Source organism: Neoarius graeffei, chromosome 27 (assembly GCF_027579695.1).
Source record: "Neoarius graeffei isolate fNeoGra1 chromosome 27, fNeoGra1.pri, whole genome shotgun sequence".
Lineage (NCBI taxonomy): Eukaryota > Metazoa > Chordata > Actinopteri > Siluriformes > Ariidae > Neoarius > Neoarius graeffei.
In genome coordinates, this window is record NC_083595.1 from 51,437,734 (window position 1) to 51,454,681 (window position 16,948).

The following is a 16,948-nucleotide window of genomic DNA, read 5'->3' on the forward strand; positions in this document are numbered from 1 at the left end:
GAGGACATGTTCCTTACTGTGCACATGACAATAAACACTTTGAACTTGAACTTCATACCATTCGTTATATGTATTTACTGAATTATACAGTATATATGTTGTATATTATATGGACACAAGTGTTTTACTGGGAAATACACCACTTGTATTTTACATACTTACCTTACTTAATTTACTTACTTACCTACCTTACATACTTACCTTACATACTTCATCTCATCATTTGTAGCCGCTTTATCCTGTTCTACAGGGTCGCAGGCGAGCTGGAGCCTATCCCAGCTGACTACGGGCGAAAGGCGGGGTACACCCTGGACAAGTCGCCAGGTCATCACAGGGCTGACACATAGACACAGACAACCATTCACACTCACATTCACACCTACGCTCAATTTAGAGTCACCAGTTAACCTAACCTGCATGTCTTTGGACTGTGGGGGAAACCGGAGCACCAGGCCCGGCGCCAGGAACAGTTTACTAAGGGGGCAATTAGAAATCGCAAGGGGGCAAATATTTTTTCAGATAGTGTGTAGTAGTGATGGCGGTCTGACGTGTTTCAAACAATTAACTGCGCCAACCACAAAACCACGGCCCCGAAGGTTGCTTTAGTCCGGGAAAATCATGTGGCATATTACCAGGGCAGTTGCGCTTTATCGACTCCCGTGCCCACCTGTTAACCCTCCCCTCCAATTTTCTCACAGACACGCGTTACAACCGGAAAGATGCCAAACATAAAACAACACACACAAACCTACAGGCAAGTCCTTTACATTTAAAATACATACAAATAGCTCCGCGGCATGAAAACAAAACGTCAATGCAAGTCTAAGGTACTTGGCTTGGCGGCCAAAATCATAATTTAAAAAAAAATCAACAGACCCCGCGGCTGCACCAGTAATAGCCTTCCTGACTCGCACCGAGTCAACGCTAACCACTTAATCCGCGATCCCAGTTTAGACGTGTAGGGGACTAAACACTCTGAAGTGATGAATTTTCACCCCCGCTGCATGGGGGGGTGACGTCAACGACACATATTCTTACGCTATTTGTGCACAAAGCGGACCATATATGAACACATACACCAACATAAACGGAGATAAACTTAGCCTACAAAGAAAGAAAATGGATTCACAATATTGTGATAGAATTCGTTTAATTCGGAGGGGGAAAGACTACTCCCGTAAACTGACTGCATAGTGCAGGATATTGCAGAGACAGTGCACTTGTAAGTGTGCATGTAAAACCCCCGCCCGCCCGCACGACCCTTGTCCTTATCACAGGTCTGTGTGTGCGCAGCTGTGTCAGCATTTCACACACACACCCACAATAACTAGTCCCCAGTAGTTAGGATTGAAACACATGTCTAAAACAGGGTTAATATTAAATTCAGGCTTTTTGAAATAATCCTACCTTAATACAGTTGAATTCTACGATTGCAACGTAAGAATCATAACAACCAATCAGATTTGTTCTACCGTGCCAGTTTTAGTAGTGATTTATGTGAAATGTATTTTTGTGCAATGCGCAACCACTTAATATTTCGTATTTGAAAATGCAAATTATGAATACGTCTATAATACATTATATTTTCATAAGAAAACAATTAAGTGATCTGAGTTGCCGTTGGGGGGGGGGGGGGGGGGGGGGGGGGGGCTGTATCCCCTTTCGCCCCCCCATGGCGCCAGGCCTGCTTCATCTCATCTCATTATCTGTAGCCGCTTTACCCTGTTCTACAGGGTCGCAGGCAAGCTGGATCCTATCCCAGCTGACTACGGGCGAAAGGCGGGGTACACCCTGGACAAGTCACCGGGTCATCACAGGGCTGACACATAGACACAGACAACCATTCACACTCACACTCAATTTAGAGTCACCAGTTAACCTAACCTGCATGTCTTTGGACTGTGGGGGAAACCGGAGCACCCGGAGGAAACCCACACAGACAACATGCAAACTCCACACAGAAAGGCCCTCGCCGGCCACGGGGCTCGAACCCGGACCTTCTTGCTGTGAGGCAACAGCGCTAACCACTACACCACTGTGCCACCACTTTACATACTTACCTTACTTAATTTACTTTCTTACCTACTTTACTTAACTTACTTAATTTACTTACCTACTTTACTAACCTACCTTACTTAACTTACTTACCTACTTAACTTACTTACCTTACTTACCTACTTTACTTACCTACCTTACTTAACTTACTTACCTACTTTATATACTTACCTTACCTTACTTAATTTACTTTACTTACTTACCTACCTTACTTTACTCACTTGCCTTACTTTACTTTACTTACTTTATTCATCCTGAAGGAAATTAAGGCATCCAGTAGCTTATACGACACACACACACACACACAAACAAAAAAACCTCACAGAAGGCACTTGTGAGATGATTCCAGAATCTAGGCAGTATGCTTAATGGAAGTGGTGCAGTAGGATGCTATGTTATAATTTGCACCATGGTGCTAGTGCAAAAAGGGAACAGTGCAGGGATATAAACAGTGCTGTGGTATAAGAGGAATAAAACACAAACCGCACAGTAACAAGTTACATTGTGTTCATGCACCTTATATCCTAGTAGTCTAGATAATTGTGGTGTTGTGTGTCGTTGTGGGAGAAATCCCTCCGGCCTTCAGGGGGCGCCCTTTCACTCATCACCTGACCGCCAGTCCGAGAGGCTTCTTTAAACGGGATGGAAAACCATGCAAACAACCTGACCGTGTGTTCGGGACCGAATCGGGAAACAATGAAGCTTTTCATCCAGGTGACCCATCTGAGCGTTTTTATTAAAACGCATGATGAGGAAGAGCTGAGAGAGGGACTCGAGCGCAGACCTGCAGCAGCTGCACACTGACTCACTCACTGACTGCTGTTTGTTTTTTTTTTTTTTTGCCTGCTCTTTTCTTTTCCTTTCTTGCAGTCATGATTGCAATACTGAAACGCAGAGCACCAGCTTCTTTCTTTCATGCATTTGAGTCTTTATTTGATTAAAAATGTCCAGAAATGTCGGTGAGTGAGGACATACAGGGGACAGAGAGACTCCCAGCAATGGCTCGCATCACTGAAACGCTGGGGCGCGCGAGCTGATGGGCAACACAAACGCTGATGCAGGTGAGCAAGAAGGAGAAAAAAGAGAGAGATTATAAATCCATGCACAGGTGAAGAGAAGTTCGGAATAAAGCATGCAAAAGATTGGACAGTGTTTTTATTATTTGAACATCAGACTCAGTGTTCCAGCTGCTGCTACTTTGTTCCTGAGTCCTCAAATAAACAGATCTGCTTTTTCTAATCCGAATTGTTGTCAAACACGCCGCCAGATGTGGAAGGAAACATCTGCAATGTGATCCAAGAAACCACCTGCGCTTCACATGTGATGCTGAAGGTCGGAGGGATGAAGCTGTTCTTCATGAAGGGCTTATTGTTCCTGCACTGGGCTTGGCTTTGTTTGGGTGAGTGTCTTTAAATCCAATCCGGTTTCTTTCAGGGGCAACAGTAAGCCAGATTTTACAGACATCCAGGTTGAGGTTGAGGTCTCTAGTCAGCACACTGGAGGTGATGGAACCCAAACATGGAAGGAAACATCCTGGTTGGAGTTTGATCATCGTAGAGCAAATATGATGTGAATCTGAGGACAGTGTGAACAGGAGTTTAATATGGATCTGTGCCAGAGGTTTCCAACCCTGTTCCTAAACATTTTAGTTTTTCTCCTTGATGTAACACACACACTATCCTTGTGAGGACCTTCCACTGACATAATTTATTATTGTAGTTAATTAATGCTGTGCTGCACCTAAACCTAACCTTAACCTCAGGAATGAAAAGGAAACTTTTTGGCTCTTTTTAAATTTTTGTTTAAAAAACACAACAGCGGCGGCACGGTGGTGTAGTGGTTAGCGCTGTCGCCTCACAGCAAGGAGGTCCGGGTTCGAGCCCCGTGGCCGGCGAGGGCCTTTCTGTGCGGAGTTTGCATGTTCTCCCCGTGTCCGCGTGGGTTTCCTCCGGGTGCTCCGGTTTCCCCCACAGTCCAAAGACATGCAGGTTAGGTTAACTGGTGACTCTAAATTGAGCGTAGGTGTGAGTGTGAATGGTTGTCTGTGTCTATGTGTCAGCCCTGTGATGACCTGGCGACTTGTCCAGGGTGTACCCCGCCTTTCGCCCGTAGTCAGCTGGGATAGGCTCCAGCTTGCCTGCGACCATGTATAGAAGGATAAAGTGGCTAGAGAGGATGAGATGAGAAACACAACAGCAATTTCCTTGTGGGGAAACAAGGGTTAAATTGTCAAATTGACATTTGGCCACTTTATAAGGAACACCCATCCATCCACCCACCTGCTGTTTGATGCAGTTCTCTAATCAGCCGATCCCTTGAGAGCAGCACGATGCAGAACATCAAATCATTCAGATACAAAGCAAGAGCTTCAGTTAATATTCACAATGTTCAAACATCAGAATGGGAAAAATTGTGGTCTCAAAGAAGTGTGACGTTCTTTCACTGTGGCATGGGTGTTGGTTTGAGTTTGAATATTTCAGAAACTGCTGATCTGCTCCTGGGGTTTTCACACACAACAGTCTCTAGAGTTTACACAGAATGGTGCGAAGAACAAAAAACATCGAGTGAGTGACAGTTCTGTGGGTGGAAACAAATGCCTTGTTGATAAGAGAGGTCAGAGGAAAATGGATAGATTTGAGGTGGTTTTTCCAGGAAGGATATAGCAACTCGTATAATCACTCTTTACAACCGTGGTGAGCAGAAAAGCATCTCAGCAAGCAACAGAAAACATTGGGTTCCACTCCTGCAGCCAAGAACAGGGATCTTAGAATCAACAAGGAGTTCCTATTTTTGTAGCATTTCTGGAAGGAGTCTCCAGTGTCAGTGCTTTGTAACAGTCAGCATTAAAGCTGTAATTTGTTTCAGACATCTTCAGGACAGAGGAGTTTACACTTTTATGTGACAAGCTGCGTTTATTTGTCTTATTTGCTTTGACAGAGGGGAAAAAAAAAGATGTAGGTGCGATAACGTAGGCCAGAATGGGAACTAACTCATCTTGCAGATGTTCCACAACATTAAATATAACTATAAACCGAAGACTAAAAAAGTACAAATATATTATGCCGTTTTTCCACTACCAACGCGGCTGAGTCGGGCTGAGCCGTGCCGTGCTGAGTTGGGCTGAGTCGAACTGAGCGGGGCTGTTGGGGTTGCATTTCGACTACAACCGCGCTGAACTGTGCTGGCTGGAAGTGGGTGGACACATTGGGTGGAGTTAGCGAAAGTGGGTGGACGTCAGGTGATGTCGTTAGGTGGCGCAAACAGTGACATCAGTGACCTTTTAAGCGGTAGTCTCACGACCCGGAGAGTAAACAATAAACATGGAGGACATGGAGTCGTTAGTGTTGCTGGTCTTGGTGCTGTGGCTTGTTGTCACCGACAACGCCAACAGATACTGGCAAGAGCGTATAGATGAGGCGAGGCGCATAAGGCTTCATAATTCTCGTAATTCGTAATTCTCCTTCTTCCGGGTTTACGGTGTTTACAGATCCCAGCGTGCTCGCGGGGCGTGTGTGGGCATGTGAGGACACTCCTCCTCACCAATCAGTGCACAGGGGAGTGTCTCCTCACGCCCCCAGCCTCACTCAGCTCGGTTTGGCTCGCTTCAGCCCCACTCCAAAACCGTGCGAGTTTTGGGTGCTAAGCAGGGCTGAAGCGAGCTGAGTTGTGCTGTTCTTAGATAGTCGAAACGCTAGCCGTGTCGGGCTGAAGTGAGCTGAAGTGAGCTGAAAAAGGGTAGTGGAAAAGGGCCATTAGTAATAAACAAAAAAAAAAGCTATTGTAGGCAATATCCTGTAGTATAAGAGGAATAAAAAATTTTACGATGTGCTGTTACTGAAAAATAATCAACTTTGGTGTTTTAACAGTAACTCATAAATTTTAATCTTATTTGTTGATAACAGAAAACCCCCACGTGTTTTATTCCTTATTTAAACATCAGTTTTGGGCTTTAGGCTGTACTAACGGTGATCAGTTGTGACCCGGAGGAAACCGAGCCTAGAATTTTTCGTTGCTCTTCCACAGGTTACATAAGACGCTGAGATCAGTCAAGGATCCAAACAAAAACACACCAGGGACTGTCTGAGGCAGAGGTGTGCGGTGTGGTCACTTTAGTGATCCCTAAAGTCTTATACGAAGCTATCATGTTGTGTTAGACATGTTTAAAAAAGCATGCTAACGTAGCCTATAGATCCGACTTTAAGATAAAACGGCAGTGGCACACCTGAGATGCTGTATTCATTCTATTTTGTCTGACACAATAGATTCTACACACACGCACACCCCAGAGTGGATTTCTCCAAGTCTAGACATGCAGGCTCAAAAATGTAAGCATTCATATGTACACATCACTTTCTGACTGTATTTCAGGTTTAAGGTTTTTGGGTTTTTTTAATTTTCCACTAGAAGTTTAAAAAAAAAAAGTAAAAATGACTTCCCATTTAAATAAAGATTCACTTAATTCCACAGTTCACCCTTGATCAAATCTGCTTCCACAACAGTGCTGTAGAATCCTCGATTGATCTGAAAGGGGTTGATTAATTCTCTCTAACAGCAGCTCTGACAATCGCGCAGCTGCAAAGCACAGGTTTATGTTAATTAATGCACTCGTTCTGATTTGTAATAGTTTCTATAGCAATGGCTTATTCATTCAGATGTTTATCTATCATTTGTGTCAGTCAGTATGTTTTTTTTTTTTTTTTTTTTTTTTTTTCCCCCCTGACATCTTCACGACAGACGAGTTTACACTTTACGAGTTTGTGGGGTTTTTTTTTGTTTGTTTGTTTGTTTGTTTGTTTTTGTTTCTCCTCCTCATTAAGTTAATTATTAATCTAATGAGAGGCTGGTAAGGGAAGGAGTGTTTATAGCTGCTATAATGAAAATGAGAACAGGAACTAACATTGTTTCTGGAACATTAAATGTAGCTATAAATGGATAAAAAGCATGATGTTTGTTTAATGTTTACACTACCGTTCAAAAGTTTGGGGTCACTTTGAAATGTCCTTATTTTTGAAAGAAAAGCACTGTTCTTTTCAAAGAAGATCACTTTAAACTAATCAGAAATCCACTCTATACATTGCTAATGTGGTAAATGACTATTCTAGCTGCAAATGTCTTGTTTTTGGTGCAATATCTCCATAGGTGTATAGAGGCCCATTTCCAGCAACTCTCGCTCCAGTGTTCTAATGGTACAATGTGTTTGCTCGTTGCCTCAGAAGGCTAATGGATGATTAGAAAACCCTTGTACAATCATGTTAGCACAGCTGAAAACAGTTGAGCTCTTTAGAGAAGCTGTAAAACTGACCTTCCTTTGAGCAGATTGAGTTTCTGGAGCATCACATTTGTGGGGTCGATTAAATGCTCAAAATGGCCAGAAAAATGTCTCGACTATATTTTCTATTCATTTTACAACTTATGGTGGGAAATAAAAGTGTGACTTTTCATGGAAAACACAAAATTGTCTGGGTGACCCCAAACTTTTGAACGGTAGTGTAGGTTGTGGCGTAGAGGCTTTGCACTGTCACGTGACCCCCCCCTAGTGGAAATGAAGAGAGCATATCACAGGGTTTTTGACCTCTCTGTTCGACACTGAGTCCCGCTAAATGTTTTTTTTACCCATTTTTTCCTTCTACATTTAGAAATCTCTCTCGTTTTTCCCCCGATGATGAATTACTTTTGGTAAATTAAAAAATTTGATGTCTTTGTTTCGTTCAGAATGATTTGCACATCCAAAAACGCAGCAAAACCTTCCCATACTGATCAACAACAACTAACTCGTCTGAACGAAACACGACAAGCGTGCCCCCTGTCATGGCAGCATAGTTACTGTTGCTATGGGGGTCACATGACTGTGCAAAGCCTCTATATGAGCTGGAAAACATGTCAAGGTTGTGCTGTTATAGAAAAATAATCAACTTCAGGAAGATAACAAGGTTATAATGGCCGACTGATTAGTTTGAGTCAAGACTTAATGCTCAGATGTGCACTCGCTGAACTGTGTGTGTTCAAGCTAAGTGTAGATAGTAACAGTAATAATGGTGTAAAATGATTGTGTAATTCTAATTATACATTAATGAGTATAACAGTGGTGAACTGTTACTATTAGAGCTGGGACTTGAGCTCAGCCAAAACTTAGCCAGACACCAAAAAATGCAACAGGGCAAAGGATTCTGTAAGGGATTAGCGTCAGGCTGCCAGGTCGCTCTGTTGTGTGTTGATGTTGATTTTTAAAAGTAACTCAGTAAATTACAAAGAGAAATTAATACTTAAGTCTGAGTGAAAAGTACTGTAGTGAGCGTGCAGCGTGGAAGAAGAGTCTGGAGACAGAAATCTTAGTTTCTCAGTCGTTAGCCTGTGCTACTTGCTCTCTATAGCACTGGCTTGACCGCTTTTATTAATTAGCATTCGCTAACACTACTGATGAACGCTACACCGGCTGGAAGGTGACTTCACTGCTGCGCTGACGGGACCAACTCGCGGTTAAGCTCGCATTGGCCTTCGAGAAGGCAGAGGGCGATGCGTTTTTAGTCCCTCCCACTATAAATCAAAATCTGACTGGTTAATTCATCTGTCACTTCCTACATAAACATGCACTGCCATGGCCTTCTGTCCCGGCAGTGAAGTCCTAACCAATGAGTGAGCAGCTCTAAACTCTTCTCAGCCTCGAGACAACAAACAAAACAATCTCATTGGATAACTCGATTTTAATGTTTTCAGGACAGTAACCCTTTCATTTCTGAAGCAAATTTGATAGAAAATGAGGCCGAATTAGAAGAGAATAAATATAATGAAATTATTAAAAAAATTAATTATAACATTTGAACTGCTGATACGTTTGAGCTTCTCTGAAGGACAAGAAGGTCCTGATGGTTCCCCTCTGGAATATAATGATTCAAGGGTGTGTCTGGTAATCTAAATAAAACGAATCCAATCCTGTTTATTGTGCTAATAATTTTCATGATTAAAGGCTGCTCTGTGTGAGGATTGCTGATGAGACCTTTGTTCTGATGGTTGTTTTGTGCATTGTTGTGCACTTTGCTGACTGCCGTCATTGACTCGGTCATTGCTAACACTCCGAATCGGCTCACACAGCAGAGAAATCATCATCTTTGCTGCACCAGTTGTCAGACTCCCTCTAAGATCTCAGCAATCTTCCGTCTCTGTCATTTGCTTTCTCTCTGTGAATATGGTGAATGTTTTGGGTGCTAAATTTCTGCTTAATAAAACATGCAAAAAAAGGGTCACTGAAAAAACGAATCTTAAAAAGAATACACAAATTTTACTTGTGTGTGTGTGTATTTAATATTTCTCAGTATGAGCTGTGATGGCATGGTAGGATGTAGGCCGTATCTCGGAAAATACAGGAGTATGTTTTGGTCAGGGAAGTGCATCGCTTCACTTTACAAGATTGGATCAACATCATCACACGACAGATGCCGTGGCTGAGCTGAGAGTTACAGGAAGTGCAGTTTTTCATCCTTGATCACGTGCTTAAAAAAGAATAAATCACTCAGGTTTTCAACTACATTTCTCAGAATGCACTGCAGCCAGGAAGCATGTGATTGTTGTTTTAGAGAATATCTCTGCTTTCTTTTGATAAATTTATGACTTTAATCTTGTATTATTTTATTATTTGAGTTTGTTTTGGGGTGGCACGGTGGTGTAGTGGTTAGCGCTGTCACCTCACAGCAAGAAGGTCCGGGTTCGAGCCCCGTGGCTGGCGAGGGCCTTTCTGTGTGGAGTTTGCATGTTCTCCCCGTGTCCGCGTGGGTTTCCTCCGGGTGCTCCGGTTTCCCCCACAGTCCAAAGACATGCAGGTTAGGTTAACTGGTGACTCTAAATTGACCGTAGGTGTGAATGTGAGTGTGAATGGCTGTCTGTGTCTTTGTGTCGGCCCTGTGATGACCTGGCGACTTGTCCAGGGTGTACCCCGCCTTTCGCCCGTAGTCAGCTGGGATAGGCTCCAGCTTGCCTGCGACCCTGTAGAACAGGATAAAGCGGCTAGAGATAATGAGATGAGATAATGAGTTTGTTTTCTTGCAAATATATGACTTTATAATCTCGGAGAAAATGTGAGTTTTTTTTCTTGTAAATTTACAATTTTAATCTTGGAAATTCTGAGTTGTTGTGGGGTGTCTTTTTTTTTTTTTGTTTAAATGTTACTGCCTTTCTCCAGCCCTCCACCTCTGTATTTTTTTTAAATTAATTAATTTAAAGTTTCAATGACCCCTTATACACCATCGTAATGAGCATATTATAAAACTAATTCTAAAATAATTAAGCTAATTTCTAGACATTTTTTTCTAATTTGGACTAATTAGTATCTGAAATTATTTCATTCACAGATAATTTTGTTTTGCAATCTTTAAAGTATTTATTTCTTATACATGAATGTTTTTTTTTTTTAATATTTATTAATTGTAACTTGCAGTATTTCTATTTTTATTCTATTGTTCTATTAGATTTTTTTGGGGGGGATTTATCTATTTGTATAGTTCTTATTTTACATACAGTTTATTTTTAGCTTGTATTGTTGTATTCTAACTTGTACTGTTTTGTTATGGAGCAATTTCTGGAACAAGAATTTCCTTATGTAAAGAATAAAACCTTCAGTCTCCTGCTGTTCTCATCAAATAATCACTGATAAGCTGATGTGATGAAGCAGAGGTTCTGTTATCTCCTTGAAGTACAGTAGTAGGTTGTTTTCCTTTAACAGTCCAAAGTGTGTGTGGTGTTTTTTTTTATTTTTTATTTTTTATTTTTTTATTTGGCAATTGTTATCGATTAAATAATGACACATCATACTTTTTATTTGATTATAGTTATATTTAATGTTGTGGAACATTGATGAAACAAGTGAGTTTCTGTTATCGCTTAACAGTGCTGACTGCAAACTCATCTGATATTTTTAATTTATTTTATTGTGCATGGTATTTTCCTCTGTCTCGCAAGAACAATATCATGCAGACGAATGGGATGTGATCATTTTGATGATCATTCTGAGGGTCGCGTTTCTCCATTTTGGAACCTCCCTCTTGAGGTAAACAGTATGGTCGTATGAAAACAGGAAACAGTTGAACGCGAGGGAGGAGCTTTAACTAATTAGCATAACTGTGGAACTGCATCACACCAAGATGGCAACGCCACCAAGAAAACATCGTGCCTCTGCATCGACCTCAGAAAGTTTTGAGTCGCAGGGATATAATTTGTAGTCGATGTTCGCGGATAGATCCGTGAAACAAAAGACGAATAAATATATATTTTTTCTGTTACTGCTTTAGTGTTCTTGTTTCTTTCTCTGCAAGATCAAAACATTAGGTGTAGAACTCCATACTTTCTACCGTGGAGTCGAGCCTATGGGTTCTAAGACAGATTCTAAGATAGCTAAGCGCTAGCTAGAATGATTTAGTTATCCATCCAGAAACACGACAGGTAATCTAACCTTGCTCTATCTTGCAGTTGCGTTCACTAGGCAGTTTTTACTTTTCTGTTCCGCTGGAGGGAGAGCCGTTTGCCATGTTCACCCACGCGGACTTGTTTTGGTTAAAAGTAGGTCAAACGCCCCACAGTGGTCACGTGATATTGTTGCTTGCTTGCTTTGGCGATCTCCGGATTCGTAAAATGCGGGATGCTTTTTTTTTATCTCAGCAAAACATTTACACACAGGATACACAGTGTTTGTGTGCAGCAGGGAAACATCTCAGAACTCCAACAGAAATGGAACGTTTTTCCCAGAATTCAACTTTGCAGTCAGAAAATGCAGCATGTCGTATGACTGAGAAACTGTAAAGTGTAAACTCGTCTGTCTGAAGATATCTCAATGTTATGAAACACTGAGACTGGAGACTCCTTCCATGATATTCACAGCTACAAACAGGGGTTAAATTGGGCCGGGGCTGTCCGGGGCTGAGCCCCAGCACATAAGCTCGGAGCGGATGGCATATGATCACGCACACATCAAAAGCAACAAACCCTTTTCACGATTTTCAGTTCTGAATAATTAAATATCGTTTTATTAATCAATAAACCCATGACTTTTATGAGATAGATCATAGTTTTCCTGATAATAAGACGACCTGTCAAAGCTATTTAGAACAGAACTTGCGATCAGAGATTCTGGTTTCTGGAACACTGCGTGGGTTGCCAATTCCGCTTTTTATAAGCGACTTTGGGGTTTCTTTTTTTGTGAGCTCGCTTTAAAAAAAAATCAGAAGTCGTGGTTTGCGGGTTTTTGGGCTTGTGTTTCAGCGTTGTGACTTGTTTATAATTTTCTCCGTACACCGTCTCCCCTTTTACCTGCATACGATCCTAATCCATCAGAGGTGCTTGAACGAACTGTCTGTGCATTTGGCGAGTTCAATTTCCATAGTCCCCAGTTATCGACAGAAATTAGCCAGGGGGAAGGGGGAGATATCAGTTCATTATCATATTTTTTATTATTAAAAACAAAATATCAAATAATACTGAAGAGGGGAAAAAATAATACTGATCTAAATATGTTGTGTTTTTATTTTTAGACAGTATGTGTTTTGCAAAAGTTTTGCTGCATTCAAATGATTGTGCTTCTATTTTGCTGCTATAATATGCTCATCTTATGTATGTTCTAGACAATACAAAAAGCACCACATGCCAAATAAATAATTGAATACATAATAATAACAATAAATGCTTCCAATGTTATAGTGTTGTTTGTATTTGGTTGCATTCACTGCATGAATATATTTGATTGACAATTTGACTGACAGTGTTTTGGCATATTTAACATTTATCCTCCAAAATAAATCAACTGTTTTGGTTTAAGATTGTGCAAGCCTTCAAATTTTCTCACTGAACATTTCTCCTTCACATTTTTCACCTGTAGGCATGTGACAAGATTTAACATGATATTGCTCAACCTACCTCTGTAAAGTCAGCTAACAACTTATTAAAATGCACCAGAATTCAGCAAATAACATGTATGATAATAAAAAACTTCTCGGGGAGGACCCCCAGACCCCCCACTAATCATTTCCTTCAAACCAATGTACAACAACCTGTACAATCTGTTACATTGGCCAACCAATCTACATTCAAACTGCCATAATGTGTAGGGGGGCACTACAAGACACACATAGGCCTACAACACACAGATAAGGTGTATATCTCTGTGCAATATGATATGGTTATCAAATTAGAGGGTTATTTTCCAAAAAGTATATTGGGGCAGGGCGGCAGGGGCGGGTACGAGGCAGAGCCCCCCCACATAACCAATCCCAATTTAACCCCTGGCTACAAATATTTAAATATGTTATAATTATTGTATAATAATATTATACATATTCTGTGTATTAAGGATATTTCAGTTGTGGGGTTGAGTAGAGGTCCTGGGTTATCAGTGAAGAAAAGATTTGATAAAGATGATGGAAACACATTAAAGACGAAGCAAATGTGTGTTTCAGAGTCTTTGTGGCTGTGTGTACTTGCTTGAATCTCTTTAAATGACATCATCTCATCGCTCCTTCTTCGGTTCTTTGCAGAATTTTTTTTTTCCACTTACATTTTGGTTTAATGCTTAAATCAAATTGACTTGACTCAATCCCACAGTCCCTGCTGTCCTCTTCTGCGTCTGTGCTCGTGCCCCTGCATGCTGACACACTGGTGTTCGAGCCAAGTCACGCTTTCATCTGTGTCTGTTCATCTTCTCAGACACTATCACACTGAGATACTGGCGTTACCGTCCTTCCTTCCTTCCTCCCTCCATTCATCTTCTGCTGTACTGACCTGCACAGTCCGGTACGGGTCACGCTGCAGGAGTGATAGAGCAGGAGAGTTTAGCATGCGCGATAGCTGTGCACTATTTTGGCAAATCGTATTGTGTTTTAAGAGAAGAGAGAGGAATTATTTAAAGAGCAGAAGGGGAAAAATTGTGCTGAGTTAAGAAGCAGCTCTTTTTTTTTTTTGTCAGATAATTGGTTTAATATTAGTGGGTGGCTTTTTATTCATTTATTTATTTATTTAACGCAAATGCGTAATATTTATAATTATGCACCAATCAGCCATAACATTAAACCCACTGACATGCAAAGAAGTGAAGAACATTGATTACCTCATTACAGTGGCACCTGTCGAGGGGTGAGATATATTAGTATGAGGCAGCAAGAGAACAGTCAGTTCTTGAAGTTGATGTGTTGGAAGCAGGAAAAATGGGCAAGTGTAAGGATCTGAGTGACTTTGACAAGGGCCAAATTGTGATGGCTAGATGACTGGGTCTGAGCATCTCCAAAATGGCACATCTGGTGGGGTGTTCCCGGTATGCAAAGGTTAGTACCGAACAAAAGTGGTCCAAGGATCCAAAGGACAACCGGTGAACCGGAGACAGGGTCATGGGTGTCGAAGGCTAGCTCATATGGTCCAATCCCACAGAAGAGCTCCTGACACCTTTCTGTTTTAGCCAGCATTAATTTTTTCAGCAGTTTGTGCTACAGGAGCTCTTCTGTTCTTCTGGATTGGACCATATGGGCTAGCCTTCATGCCCCATGTGAATCAATGAGCCTTCGACACCCATGACCCTGTCGCTGGTTCACCGGTTGTCCTTCAGATCCTTGAACCACTTTTGTTCTGTACTAACCCCTGCAGTCCTGGAACACCCCACAAGATGTGCCATTTTGGAGACCCAGTCATCTAGCCATCACAATTTGGCCCTTACCAAAAAAGTCGCTCAGATCCTTATGCTTGCCCATTTTTCCTGCTTCCAACACATCAACTTCAGGAACTGACTCTTCTCTTGCTGCCTCATACTAATATATCCCACCCCTCGACAGGTGTCACTGTAATGAGATAATCAATGTTCTTCACTTCTTCACCTGTCAGTGGATTTAATGTTATGGCTGATCTGTGTATATTTTAGTCAAACAAACAAGGCCAAGCTTTCTCCAATATCAATCATCCTCATCAGTGCACTGGCTGATAATGGGATAAGGGCCATTGATCCCTGACTTCTGTCGTCATTCATCATTTTGCCAAAAACAGTAGCGCTCACAGCTGAGAGGTCACATGCTCAGTCACCACTGTTCACTGATCTCTCTGTTCTCGGTGGTATGATCGTTAGCGCTGGTGATAAACAGTGTTGTAGTCGAGTCACTAAATGTCGAGTCCGAGTCCAGTCTTAAGTCCCCAGTGTTCAAGTCCAAGTTATTAAAAAAATTTCGAGTCGAGTCTGAGAACTCCAACTGCACCATTTGACGGTGGCTGTTTCAGTGCCATTAACACTAGTTTGTTCCTGAATGTGGCGTATGAACAGGTGAATGTGCTTCTCTTTACCAGGGAGTGTGCAGTATTCTGTCAGAGATGGTTGGGAGACGGATGTAAGTGCAGAAGGTGTGTTTATTAATATAAATGAAGACAGTAAACAATCCAGAACGGCAGGCAAAATCGTAAAATGGTGAAACAGGTGATAGGTCAAGCGAAGCACAAACAGGCTATCGTAGACTCGGCAGAATCAAAGACAAGAAACAGGAAATCAGGCATCAGGAACCCAAACAAGGAAATAAGGCTCGGTAATGTGTCAGCAACACAACTCAATACTTCGCAAAGTAAGTGTGTTTTCACAGTTTTTATATCGGCATGCTGATTGTGCCTTAATCCTGTGCAGGTATGAGTCATTTACGGTGTGTGCGAGAGTCCGCTTGGCACGCGCGCTGTCCAGAGCGCACCTGAGAGTCTATCTGATGCACGCGCCAAGGCGTGCAGGTGTGACACTCTTGTACAAAATTGGTACAAAATTAATGTCGATATAAATATCTTATGCCAAATTATGATGTTACAAAAAATAAAGAAAAAAATTCAAGCCCTCATCTCCAATTTATGAGTCCGAGTCAAGTCATGAGTCCTTAAAATTGGGGCACGAGGTCTGACTCGAGTCAGAGTCCTGGACTTGAGTACTACAAGCCTGGTGATAAATCCTGTATGTGAACATGTCCACCAAGTCAAAGATCCAGAAGTTCACGGGGCTGATCAGCAAGACTTCCGTCCTGTGGACTGACCAGATCCAGTCGAATGTCGATGAAAGGGGTGGAGCTCCTTACTTGTTTCAGGGTTAATTATTTGTTGAAGTCAATATAGGACACTGTCTGTTATTGTGACAGATGATTCTCCTTCTTGCACATAAACTTCAGTGTCTGAATAAATAGTGTTGTGTACTTTTCCTTTGTATGTATCAGCTGCTTGTGGTGGGAAGGTGGAGCTGCACACGGAGAGAAGAGGAGTGATCTACAGCCCGTCCTGGCCTCTAAACTATCCTGCTGGAGTCAATTGCTCCTGGAACATCCAGGGGAACCGCGGCGAGGTCATCACTATAAGGTGACTCTTCTTTTCTTTACAGTTCACTCTTCTTTACAACCAAAACCTACCAACATGGTGGCTCCTACAAATGAGCAAGAATTATTAAATAAAAACGAATAGCACGTGCAATTAATAATAATTTAAGCTTCAGAATATGGGGTGCTCCATATACAGTATTGTATAACACTGCAAAACACTGGTTCCAGAATTTTCCACATTCCTACAGTTAATGTTTGTTCTGTCCTCCTCTGGAGATGAGCACAGTGCTCTGGATCGAATGTATTAGGTGCAAAAATATTTGCTTTAATGAATATGCAGACTAGGGTGGTTCTAAAGATGCAAAATAGAGGGCGGAGCAAAGTAATACACCTGGAGGGCATGGTATATTTGCTGAAACCTGCTTCTGGCACTTGAAGACACAATTATACCATTAATTAAAGCTAGACGGCCTTTCGATTTCTGTGAACTTTAGTTCCCTCTGAAATGTGGTCATTGTGATATATGTTTTATTTCTGTAATATCTGACAAAATATCAGGCCATTCTGTGGCTGGGAAGTTATTTATTTAATTTGAGGGG

At 41.7% G+C, this 16,948-nt stretch overlaps 1 protein-coding gene across 1 annotated transcript in view; it reads left to right on the forward strand.

The window, feature by feature from the left end:
• Nucleotides 1-2,687: 2,687 nt before the first annotated feature.
• lrp3 (low density lipoprotein receptor-related protein 3) overlaps nt 2,688-16,948 on the forward strand; it is a 53,595-nt gene continuing 39,334 nt past the window's right edge. The window contains exons 1-3 of the mRNA XM_060911889.1: nt 2,688-3,116; nt 3,323-3,454; nt 16,251-16,389. Coding sequence (XP_060767872.1) covers nt 3,092-3,116; nt 3,323-3,454; nt 16,251-16,389 — 296 coding nt within the window. The 5' untranslated portion in view covers nt 2,688-3,091. The remainder of the gene's footprint in view (nt 3,117-3,322; nt 3,455-16,250; nt 16,390-16,948) is intronic.